General features: G+C 40.7%; 1 protein-coding gene across 4 annotated transcripts; it reads left to right on the top strand.

The window, feature by feature from the left end:
* Positions 1-6,023: 6,023 nt before the first annotated feature.
* Positions 6,024-11,597, top strand: LOC127506374 (sialoadhesin-like). 4 transcript variants are annotated; one of them, XM_051882807.1, is made up of 9 exons: positions 6,024-6,219; positions 6,548-6,659; positions 7,487-7,566; positions 8,055-8,438; positions 8,609-8,926; positions 9,086-9,349; positions 9,444-9,555; positions 9,791-9,848; positions 11,045-11,597. In XM_051882807.1, exons 3-9 carry the CDS (start codon positions 7,497-7,499, stop codon positions 11,291-11,293), a joined length of 1,455 nt encoding a protein of 484 aa, XP_051738767.1. In that variant the 5' UTR covers positions 6,024-6,219; positions 6,548-6,659; positions 7,487-7,496; the 3' UTR covers positions 11,294-11,597. The 4 variants fall into 4 exon arrangements, with proteins under 4 accessions (XP_051738767.1, XP_051738771.1, XP_051738769.1 ...); XM_051882811.1 differs by having other exon boundaries at positions 11,099-11,597; XM_051882809.1 differs by having other exon boundaries at positions 9,450-9,555.
* The last annotated feature ends 835 nt before the right edge of the window (positions 11,598-12,432 follow it).

The raw sequence follows: 12,432 nt of genomic DNA on the forward strand, positions 1-12,432 counted from the left end.
GCCAGTCAATATGATGTTGCCGTGATTTGATAAGCGTTTCAGACACCGGTTCACGTGGAGGCACTCCCCATAGCGCTTTGACGCAGCACGAGTTCCCTTTCAAAAGGGAACAGTTGTTCCCTTGTTCTCTTGTCTAATAAAACATGTAATATATTAAAGCGTTTCCATGGTTTCTACAAAATAAAAAAGGAAATTGACAGGCGACTCCAGGACACATCCCTTATCCTTGGTTAAAATCACGATTTTGTCACGATTTACAAATAGTTGGAAACATTTGGGATATTGTAAGTACTCAACTGAACAAAATAACACTGGCCTACTGGTTTTTGGATATTTTACTGCAAAAATCTTACATATTGTGCCTTTAATTTTTTTTTTTTTTTAAATGGGACTTTGTTGAACTTTTTTGACATTTAAAAAAAAAACTGAAAAAAAGGTTTGCTTTGTGTTTTATGTTTGTATCATATTTGATACATCAGGCTTTTATGGTCCATAAATTCTGATATAGTGAGAATATGAAGCTCGAGCTCAAGGGGAAAAATATATATATATATTCAGAGGCCCAAACTGATCAAAATCATGCAATTTTGTGCAGAAGATGTTTATATATATATATATATATATATATATATATATATATATAGCCAAAGAGTAAGATGAAATTCTGGTAGCTGGTTATGTAAATCAATGAGATTTAATAACAGTATTTTTTATAACAGAGTAATTAAGATTACAACAGACTACATACAATGCATATAAATATCAGTTGTCACTATGATCAGAGATCTGTAGTTTTTATTGTGTTCCTCAAATGTCTGATGTATCATATTTGATACTCAGAATTGATTTTCCTAAAAATGTCTCGGTTACGTATGTCCTGAAGGAGGGAACGGAGACGTACGTCAGTAGTGACCGACGAATCGGGATATCACTAGAGAGCCCTATCAGCTTCGAGTGAACTACAACAGGCCAATGAAGTTGGCGTGCAATATTTGCATAATGCGCACCGCCCCTGCCAGGTGGTATAAATAGGGGAGCAGATGCCATCGCACTCTGTTTTTCACTGAGGAGACAACCTAGTCCGCACTACAGCGAGGGTACAGCAACTGTGGCGACGGGACGTACGTCTCCGTTCCCTCCTTCAGGGAACGAGGGTTACATACGTAACCGAGACGTTCCCTTTCAGTCGGTCACGTTCGACGTACGTCAGTAGTGACCGACGAATTGGGATACCAAATAAAGCGCCACAGTATGAACCCCTTCCAGTGCCCAGCGCAAGATCTAGCCACCCGGCGCACCAGTGGGACGGGGAAGGGGGCGAGCTGACGCCGAGGGAGTCTACTGCTGTTCCGATATACCCACTAAGTAAACTAGACTACACTGGGGAAGCGAACCCGTAGGAGACGTTGCGGAGACCACTACCCACCCGTAGGGGAGGAATTTACGTGGAGAGTACACATATGGATTGGCCGTGGGCAGTACGCATATGGAGTCCCTGGGATGGCTCCACCTGGGTAGGGGGAGACTCATCTGACAGGTGACAGCAGAGCTGGCTCTGCTAAGGGAAAGACACGGGCTCACCGTGGGGAGTTGACCGTGGACAAATACACACATGGGACCACTCGCGTGGAGGGGTCACGACATGTGGAACCCAGCCAAACGTCAATGTCGGAGACGGAGGTTTGGCCTGGCATCAGACACTCCGCAATGTCCGAGCCGAAAGGGGAGGCGGAGGAACTCGACAGGGTTCGCCAAGCGGGGAACTTGACTGGAGTAAAAAGGATGCACGTATCTGGCACAGGGGGCGGGAGTGGCATTGCAAGCCGACACTAGAAAGGGGTTTTCGCGTCTACCAGCTGGTGGAAGCGAGTACACGGGAAGATACCGGTTCTACACGAAGGCTATAGAATCTAGCGAACGTGTTAGGTGTCGCCCAGCCCGCAGCTCTACAGATATCTGTCAGCGAGGCGCCGTGTGCCAGCGCCCAGGAAGAGGCCACTCCTCTGGTGGAGTGGGCTCTCAAACCGAGCGGGCAAGGCACGCCCTGGGATTTAGACGCCAGGGCGATGGCGTCCACTATCCAGTGGGCCATCCTCTGCTTGGAGACAACCTTTCCCTTCTGTTGGCCTCCGTAACAGACAGAGAGCTGATCTGAGGTCCTAAAGCTTTGCGTTCTGTCCACGTACAGGCACAGAGCGCGGACGGGACAGAGCAAAGCTAGGGCTGGGTCTGCCTCCTCCGAAGGCAGCGCTTGCAGGTTCACTACCTGATCTCGAAAGGGAGTGGTAGGAACCTTGGGCACAAATCCAGGCTGGGGTCTCAGGATAACGTGAGAGTCACCGGGCCCGAATTCCAGGCACAATTCGTCAACCGAAAATGCGTGCAGGTCCCCTACCCTCTTGAGCGAGGCCAGTGCAACCAGGAGGACGGTCTTTAGGGACAGTACTTTTAACTCAGCTGATTGCAAAGGCTCGAAGGGACGACCCCGGAGAGATGTAAGAACCAGGGTCAGATCCCAAGAGGGTACAGAGGGGGGCCAGGGAGGATTCAGTCTCCTCGCCCCCCTCAAGAACCTGACGATCAGATCGTGCTTCCCTAGCGATTTGCCATCAACTGCATAGTGATGTGCGGGGATAGCGGCAACATACACCTTGAGGGTGGAGGGAGACAGCCTTCGCTCCAGGCCCTCTTGCAGAAAGGAAAGCATGGCTCTGACCGAACATGATCGGGGGTCCTCTTGGTGAGAGGAGCACCATTCGACGAACAGGTTCCACTTCAGCGCATAGAGGTTCCTCGTAGAAGGAGCTCAGTAGTGACCGACGCTCAGAACCTCCGCGTCCCATCCAGGGACCACACATGGAGTTTCCACAGGTCGGGACGCGGGTGCCAGAGGGTGCCCCGTCTCTGAGTCAGGAGGTCCTTCCTCAGAGGAATGGGCCAGGGAGGTGCTGTCGCGAGGAGCGTGAGGTCCGAGAACCAGGTCCGAGTGGGCCAGTATGGAGCCACTAACAAGACCTGCTCCTCGTCCTCCCTGACTTTGCACAGGAGCTGTGCGAGAAGGCTCACTGGGGGAAACGCATATATCCACTTTTGTGTCTGTAAACACTCGTTTTTTTGGGTCGACAGCTTATAAAAATGTCATTTTTTTTTTTACCTTGTTTGCTGTACACCCTGTCGTACAGCAGCCTTTATACATTGTTCTGTTTTTTGTTATAAGTGAGAAATGACAAGGAGGCAGCTTCCCAGTGGGCGTGGTTTTCAGATTATGACGCGTGTCACTCTCTCTATTGTGTGATGTCATTACGATTATTTAACTGCTCCCAATCGAGACAGAGCATCCCCGATCTCAAATTGTAAATATCAAGCATGTTTGATATTTACGACTATTGATCGGGCTGCCTCTGACGTGATACCCACGAAAGCAAATGAGAGCAAGCAAGCGTCACCTACTGGATGTTGCGTGCTTCTTTCGCTGAAACTGGGCAGCCACAAACATGCCACAAAAATGGAGTTTTGAGAAAGAAGTTCACCCATATTCTTTTTTTTCCCTATTTTGTTTTTCACTGTAAAGCAGAATGCATGGCAGGAGAGCCAGCTGACAACGTCAATTGTCCTCCATTTGTATTTCTTCTCAAGTCACGTTTGGCCTGGAACACACTAGACAATTTTCAAATCTTAACTGATATTAAAACTGTGGGAGACCACAGACATAATGACAATTTTAACCAATTTTTAGCATTATAATCCTCTGAACACACACACTAGATGATTCGGCTGGACTGCAAGACCGCACACCTGTTGATTGCAGTAACGATTTCACAGTGAGATGAGATCTCACGGATACTCACAAGATCAAGCGTGACTTGAGAGGATAAACAAATGGAGAACAATCGACATTGTCATAAGGTTCTCCTGCCACGCATTCTGCTTTACAGTGAAAAATTAAATAGAAAAAAATATATGGTTGATCTTCTTTGTCAATACTCCACTTTCGTGGCATGTTTGTGGCTGCCAAGTTTCAGCTAAAGAAGCCTGCAACATCCAGTAGGTGAAGCTTGCTCGCTCTCATTGGCTATCACGGGTATCACGTCAAAGGCAGCCCGATCAATAGTCGTAAATATCAAGATTTGAGATCGGAGACCTCTTGAATCGGGCCGGTCACAATTAAGCTCATTGGCGATTTAAAACATTATCAACCAACGTGATGGCAAATAGGCTTTCCAACTAATGTAAATCAGTGTTTACATAGTATAGTATAATAGTAGTGAATTTATCTCTCACACACATCCCGCCAAATCACATCTACTGTCCTGCAACAGAACAATAATCAGGTGGTCACCCACTTGTTAGCAACCACTTTTTACAAGGCAAGTTAAAACTTCATTAAAAAAAATCACAAGAAGGTATTATTAATGTGCTTTATGTCGTAATGAAAAACATCTTGAAATATCTTGAGCTTGTGTTAACCACAGACTTTATTTTAGGCATTTAACCAAAAACACACTGACTTAAGGACGTTGGAACAGGAAGTGCTAAAATGTGAACTCATTTCCGTGTTTTGGCCCACAAAAATATGTCATCCCTGCACCACTCTATGATGCAGACATAACGACAGCAGGGATCACTTGTATTACATTAAATAAATAAACACTTACTTTTACATAGACAGTTTTGACAGTATTTTTTTTTTTACAGTATATTGTTGTCAATGCTGCCTCGCGACTTTTATAAATGAATTTGTTTCACTATTGAACTGCTACATTATATTACTCAGCAAGAAAGTGGTAATGCCGCTGTTTAAGTAATTAAACTCAGCTTTATTGTTAGTAGAGAGATGCTGCACAGACGCAATTCACACACCTCTCTCTCAAATTAATTAATATAAATGTTATTATTCAATCAAATAAATGCACTCTTACTTACTACTTTATCTCTGTGTCTGAGATCTAACGAGTCATATAGCTGACAAAAACAACCATAATTTTAACCCTTTTAACCCAAATTTTGACAGTATTGTCAAGTAATCATGGTATAAGAGGGATAATCCAAGGCTAGGTATGCCTTACGTGATTTTAATGAACTTCATGTCAGAGGTGGGGTTTGCTTCCAAGTCACGCACTAAAATCGTATAAGGCACACCTAGCTGTGGATTATCCCTTGAAGGCTCTGTGTGTCTTCCTGTAATTACAAGGAGCGGTCAATAGCATATGACATCACATCACTAAAGTCATGTTTAAACAGACTAGCAGAAATGAGACACCTTTAGAAACTTTAGGTTTCAGATCTTTTTTTTTTTTTTTTTTTCGGTCACAAGAATACAATTTTTCAAAACATCATTATTCAGCATTCAGTCTTAAAATAGTGTAATGGTTTGTGGGTTTAAAGGCAGGAACACACTAAGCCAACGCCGACGTACTAGTGGCGACGAAAGCAGACTGCGGGGTTGGCTCACGTCGGCAGCGTCTGGGTCCAAAGTTGGCCTGACACACAATACCGACACTTGACAGCCGATGGCCAATTAGCACGTCTGTTCTGCGCCTGCGTAAAGGCAGGAACACACCAAAATGGCCAGTTTTTGTTCATCGGCCGACTAAGTTTTCTCTGTGTGTTCCACACCGTCGGCTGAAGTTGGATTCGACATGTTGTATCGTTGTCGGAGCTCGTCGGTCAGTCGGGCCATATGATCATTCTGATTGGCTGTTCAGCTACTGCCACCTGCTGGTACGGAAAGGCATTTCTTCTTTCTGATCTTACGCAGGAGCAGAATGGACGTGCTACTTTGCTGTCAGCTGGTGAGCGTTGGTTTGGTGTGCCAGGGCAACTTTAGACCCAGACGCTGCCGACGTGAGCCAACCCAGCAACCTGCTTTCGTTGCCACTAGTTCGTCGGTGTCGGCTTGGTGTGTTCCTGCCTTCAGATGAAATGCCTTTCCGTACCAGCAGGTGGCAGTAGCTGAACAGCCAATCAGAATGATCAGATGGCCAGACGGACCGACGAGCTCCGACGCCAATTCAACATGTCAAATCGGCTGAAAAAAAGCCGACGAGGACCAACTTCAGCCGACGGTGCGGAACACACTGAGAAAACTTAGTCGGCCGACGAACAAAAACTGCCTGACAACCGACCGTCGGCTTGGTGTGTTCCTGCCTAAGTGTTGCAGTCTTGTGCACCAGTCACAATGAGCACAGAAGCTCTTCTGTATTCAATAGATGTGTTGTGGTTAGTAAGTTAGTATAATTATGGTTAGTTTTGTTGATGAGCACTGAAATTTTTTTTTTTTGCAAAAACAAAGAGCACACAATAAGCAATGAATGAGCGTGCAAATGCTAACATTTATCAATATCAACAAACAAATGTTCATGTATTGCTTTTCCTTGCTTGATATGACCCTATTTCCAATAGTGATGTATTCTGACTAATAAACATTATTATTGTATTTGAGTTTATCTCCATATTTTTGTGTTATGGCTTCCATCCTCTTTGAACAAATAACAGACATTTAAGCACAGAATGAACAAAGGTACATTCATAATATCTCATCCTGTAGTGCTGCTGGGAAATCGTCAAGAGAACATCACATCACTCAGTGTTTAATAGATCTCGCATAAAGGAAGACATCTTCATGAACTTCTGCTTTTCTTTGACTGCACTGCTCTGAGGTAAGGCTCATCTCTTGTGAATTTTGTCTCTTGTGAATTTTTAAAAGTATAAATCAACATTAAGTAAACATTAAGTTCATGACAACACTTATTTCATAAAAGATTTTAACTAGTGATGGGAGAGTCTGCAGTCTGAAGTGACTGTTAACTCTCTTTAAATCTCTTTAGTTAAACACTGTAATAACTCATAAGCTGAAAGTATGATTATTTTTATTTCAGACAGGACCACTTTGGCAAGTTACTTGAGTTTATTGAACACAATTTATCTTTGGCGGTATGGTTCCTTATGAGGGTTCTTGCTCCAAAATTAATTGAACATACAAGAGCTTTAACATTAACCCCCCGGAACCATCAGCTTGAAAATATATAGACAATTAAGATACTTAGTAATGTCTTTAAAAGCGAACATGGTAATTGTGTAGATATGGCAGTGGGACGTCTATACTGTAGCTTGGTTATGAGGATGAGTGTCTCTCAGCAGTGAGGTCCATGCCAGCCGGGACTTGAAAGCCTTAGTGATCTGAAACAAAAGACGACTACCAGAAGGTGCACAGTAATATGCCCATGCTTATAATGGGGAGTGAGGGAGGGTTACAAGCAGTTTGAGCATACTTACCGAGCAGTAATGCCACGTATATATGTCCCGTGTCTAATAGGAGAATGGTAGTGATTGGAGCGATTTGACAGCTGACCGCATCAGCTGGTCGCAGCACTATGCCTACGTGGCCTGACTGAACTAACGCTGCGCTCGATTATTATTATTATTATTTTTTTTTTTTTTTTTTGGCACACAAGTATATTTAGTTTATTTCCTGTGTTTATGTCAGAGCTCCAGTGATGTCTGTGTTCCAGATCATGTCCTTCTTCATCATCATCATCAGCTCTGTGTTTCTGCATACTCACTCAGGTTGGTCCATATTACACTGTTTATATTTTTATTTATTTTTAAATAATCACATTTACTAGCAGAACCACAACTGATATGACAACACAAGAGGAAGATTAGTGTGCAGACATGTGATTGCAAAGGACAAGAAAATGTATCGAGCAAAGACTATCTTTGTCTGTTCCTCAAATAAAGCTATCATAAGGCTTCAGAAGACTTTAAATACAGGGCACAAGTCATATTTAAGTCATCGTTACTCTTATGGTGCTTTTTTGTCCTTTTTGAAGTTTTACTTCCCTATATATGTCAGTGTACACTTTAGTTGTATGCAAGAGCAGTATGAGAAAAAATCATTAACATATTTATTTTAAGAAAAGTAGTCAGGCAGGTTTGGAAGAACATGAGGATTTGTAACAGAGGGTGAGATTTTTCTGAATTTTGATATTTCGGTGAACTCTGCCTTTACCTCTCTTTAAGTCATAACGCACTAATGTGTTTTTATGTTCCAGCTGATGATATCTACTCTGCCGTGATGCCTCAGACAGTAACAGCTCTGACAGGCTCTTGTGTGCAGATTCCTTGCACATTCAACATCTCCAATTTTGAGGACAAACTTAACACTATTATTGGGATCTGGCTGAAAAATAAATCACAGTTTGAAAAAGACAGTTTAATTGTTTCTAATATCAGTAAAAACATCATTAGAGGATTCAGTGACATACAGATAACTGGAAATCTCAGTGAGGGGAACTGCACAACTGTCTTCTATAACCTCATGAAGAATCATTCAGATCTCTACTACTTCAGACTGGAAATGGAGCCAGATGTGTTCAAAGCTACATTTAACCCAAATCAACCTGATTCAAGAAAGACTGTGAAGATCACTGTCATAGGTAAATCTCATCTCCACTGTCTTTAACATACAGGTTCTTATGCTTTCCTTTACTTGTAAGTCACCTGATAAATTTAATAATACATTTAAATGTAAATATTATTCTCATAATTAACTAATATCACTAAGAACAGTTTCTTAATGATGAACTACAATCATTTATTTCTGTAGACTCACCACAACCTCCTGAACTTAAACCCAATTGTTCACGCTATGTGATGGAGAACACAACAGTCAATCTGATCTGCTCTGCTGAAGCCCCCTGCCCCAAACAACCTCCGACAATATCCTGGTCCAACAACCCTGAATCTGCCAACATTACAACACAGTTACAGGAGAAACCCGATAAAACCCAGTCAGTGTTTTCAAACATGACTTTCAAAGCTTCATACATGGATCACAGAAGGAACATCTCCTGCATTGCTACATATCCAAGAAATACATCTAATTACTCAACTGTGGAGACCACCGTGATGCTACAAGTCCTGTGTAAGAGATTTGACTGCTTACTTCTTTTAACATAGCCCTGTTGCGCTTAAATGCACAAAGTGCTGCTTAAACAGAATTTGGTGTTTAGCTACCCAGAAATGTCTAATGCACAGGTGATTTACTGCTTTCCCTATTTATGTGCTTGTGTTTCTGTCAAAGTTCCTCCAAAAGAAACTCACATCACCATCAATCCATCTGCTTCAGTTTCTGTTGGCACTAATGTGACTTTGACCTGCAGAAGCAAAGCCAGTCCATCAAATGACATGAACTACACCTGGTACAAACGTGGACAGGAGACGCCAATAGCTTGGGGAAAGAGGAATAGTTTCATTGTAACTAACAATAAAACAGGATTTTACTTCTGCACTGCACAGAATAAACATGGAAACCAATCATCAGCATATATCCAGCTCACAGTTGAAGGTGAGTTTACTCAGTCTAAATGTAGAGAACAAGGTCATTGACATTTACAGATCTAAAGCAATTAAGATCATTTGAAATGCAACATTCTGTCCAGTTACAGACATTTCACAAGACATGGGACAAGATGGACACTCTATGCTTATAATTGGTTGTGTGGGAGGAATCGTGGCAGCGCTCATGCTCTCTGCTCTTGGTTTTTGTACAAGGTAAATTTAGCTACACTTTCAGTTTTTTAATCATCGCTGAGGTCATTTTGAAACAGACCATTTTAAGATGTATTTAGCATTGTGCATGTGTTAGTTTAAGCCTCAGCCACAGTTAGAACATATGAGATTTGGTAGTGTTTGACTTCATACAGTGATCAGATCAGCTTTTACAAAGCACTTCAGTCATTCACAGTCAAGTCAAGTTTTCAGTTTAATTATTTATTTCCTCTCACAGGACCAGGACAAAGACACACAGGGGAGACAATGTTGGAGAAAAATATTCCTTAAATCAGGTTTGTGAACTTCCTCAAACACCAGTCATTTCACACCACTGCTCGAACAACCACAAAGTTTTTATATAGATCATTGTCATTGCTAAAGGAAGGACTCTCAATTCTGGTCCTGCACATTTTGTATGTCTCTCTTAATAATAACTTTCTAATATACATCTAAATGAACCAAATTATATTAATTTTCATATTAAACATCACATCTGACATGTATCACTTAATTTAGCATTTAAAATAAGACCATTTATGTTATACATCCAAGTACATTTTAAATATTATATACACATGTATGGTCATTTATATTGCCAAAGCTTTACCTTTTAAAAATGCAGTAAGATTATATATATATATATATATATATATATATATGTATACACACATATATGTTTTTTTTTTTTTTTGACTTAAACTATTACTATTATTGTTCAAGAATTTCATACTAGAACGAATACAGTATTTATCTAGTTCAGTCATGAAACTCTAGATTGTGCAGGCTGATAGGTCCTTTACATACAATTTGCTAGCAAAAACATTTACTACACAGCACAAACTGATTGGTCTCTGCAGATTCTGCAGCCAATGAGCTTGCTTGCTCAACATTTAAATAGTCTGGTTTGCACCTTATTTTGCAGTGTGGAAGTAAGATATTTTCTGTGAATGTGCAAGACTTCTGATTCATAAATAACTAGAAGAATAGCAAAGTGCAGTAAACGGTAACTTTGTTATTCTTATTATTAAGACAATACATTAAAATAATATGGTAAGAAATACCAGTTTGCAGTGTCAAGCAGCAAAATGATCTGTTTTGTACAGCTAAAAATAACTGGATGACACAGGAAGCCAGACATATTCAGTTTACAAACGGCCATGCCTGCTCTTATGTTTAAAATAAGGTGGGTAGTGTTTCGCTGTAAGCTGGTCCTTTAGCACAGTCCCTCTGAAACCCTCTACCTCCCACAGCTCTGCCTGTCTAGATCTGCTAGGGGACTTATGTAGGTCTATTCATGCAGCAAGAGCATGTCTATGTATCTATTTGCAGTAGCAAGTCCATTCATACTCAGCAGCAGAAGCAGCATGCTTAGCAGATCTAGTCAGCAAAGACCAATTACATTAACATTGTTATATCCATTAACTATTCCTAGAGTTGTCATGATTGAAATGCTCCATAAAATAAATATTTGTTTGTTTGTAATTTTTAGGATGAAATTATAGACAGGAATTCCACATATGCTACTGTCACCATGACCAACCAGGACAACAAGATCTCTGATGATTATAGTATGTGTGAGCGTAAGACTAAGACTGACCACGATAAAGTGAAAGTCTCAACGAATGAAGACGACAATGAAAAGGGTTCAGATGTAGTATATGCTCAGGTCCATGTGTTACAAAACAAAACAAAAGCCATCAGTGTTGTGCCTGAGGTCATTTATGCTCAGGTGACTTGAGGACAGTTACAAAAATGAGGCAAAACAATTGTCTGATATTGCTTGCATTCAAATTTAAATTAGAAATGCTTGTGTTCCAGTAACACTTGTACGTTATATTTCTGTATGCTGGTATTGTTTGTATATTGCTCTATACATTTTCAGCTGTTTGTTTTCTGATGAGTAATCTGTTATTAATTATCTGTCATAATCTGTTATTCATTCAGCTGTTATTTTCTGTTACTTTGTTGAAAAAAAAATGTACATGTAACATTTTAACTATTAAAATGTCTCTACAATATTCCAGAATAAATAATTAAAGGGTGGTACTGCTTTGTGGTGATTGATTGATTCATACATTTGTATAACCGAATGAGGTTTGAATAGGAAACTAGTCACTACCTTATCACAGTTGTCTTTTGTGAAATTAATTGAAGTGACAGATAATGTATTTAAAGTTTATACAAAAGCTGTACTGTGAGGTTTATAGGTGTGGATGGTGTGAGCAGAGGCAGATCTACCAAGGTGACACAGGGTGGCAAGTGCCACCCTAAGAAAAAGCATTGCCACTCCAGATTTATTCCAGTATAAAATATAAATGTACACAGTGTTTTCTGCATCACATTTTAGTAACTGTGGTTTAAATGCAATGACATAAAAAAAATACTGTGAAAAAAAATGGCAAGAAAAAATGCTGCTTGCTCTGTGTAGTTAACATCATCAACAGATATGACTCTTATGAACTAGTTCTGGAGAGTCAAAAACACAACACAATCAATGTATCCCAATTTATAAACAAATGGACTGTTTGGCCATTATGTATAGTATTTTCCACAATGCTTCTCATCATTTATTTTGACCTGAGCTTGTACCTTAAAATATTTGTGGCGCACAAATTCTCTGACTGCTCACTCCACTGTCATCATGGATACCCAGGTGAGGAAAAAAAAAGTACACTTCCATAATGTACTTAAAGTGCTCTGTTTTCACACACTAATTTTGTACTTAATATACTAAAAAATTCTTCTTCAGTACTTAAGATAATCTTAAGAACATCTAAGTGTACTGTGCTATTTTGAGACACCATGAATATGAACTAATATTTCTTTCACCTTGAGCAAAGTAGTTCACAATTACCTTAAAAACAAAACTTCATCAAA

The sequence above is a fragment of the Ctenopharyngodon idella genome, chromosome 23 (genome assembly GCF_019924925.1).
Source record: "Ctenopharyngodon idella isolate HZGC_01 chromosome 23, HZGC01, whole genome shotgun sequence".
Taxonomy (NCBI): domain Eukaryota; kingdom Metazoa; phylum Chordata; class Actinopteri; order Cypriniformes; family Xenocyprididae; genus Ctenopharyngodon; species Ctenopharyngodon idella.

What these genes read in the sequence shown, in the direction of transcription:
- LOC127506374 (XM_051882807.1), top strand. Translation starts at nt 7,497, where the DNA reads ATGTCTGTGTTCCAGATCATGTCCTTCTTCATCATCATCATCAGCTCT. An exon ending in TGTGAAGATCACTGTCATAG is followed by an intron (nt 8,439 to 8,608) that starts GTAAATCTCATC and finishes TTATTTCTGTAG; the next exon opens with ACTCACCACAACCTCCTGAA. An exon ending in CGTGATGCTACAAGTCCTGT is followed by an intron (nt 8,927 to 9,085) that starts GTAAGAGATTTG and finishes TTTCTGTCAAAG; the next exon opens with TTCCTCCAAAAGAAACTCAC.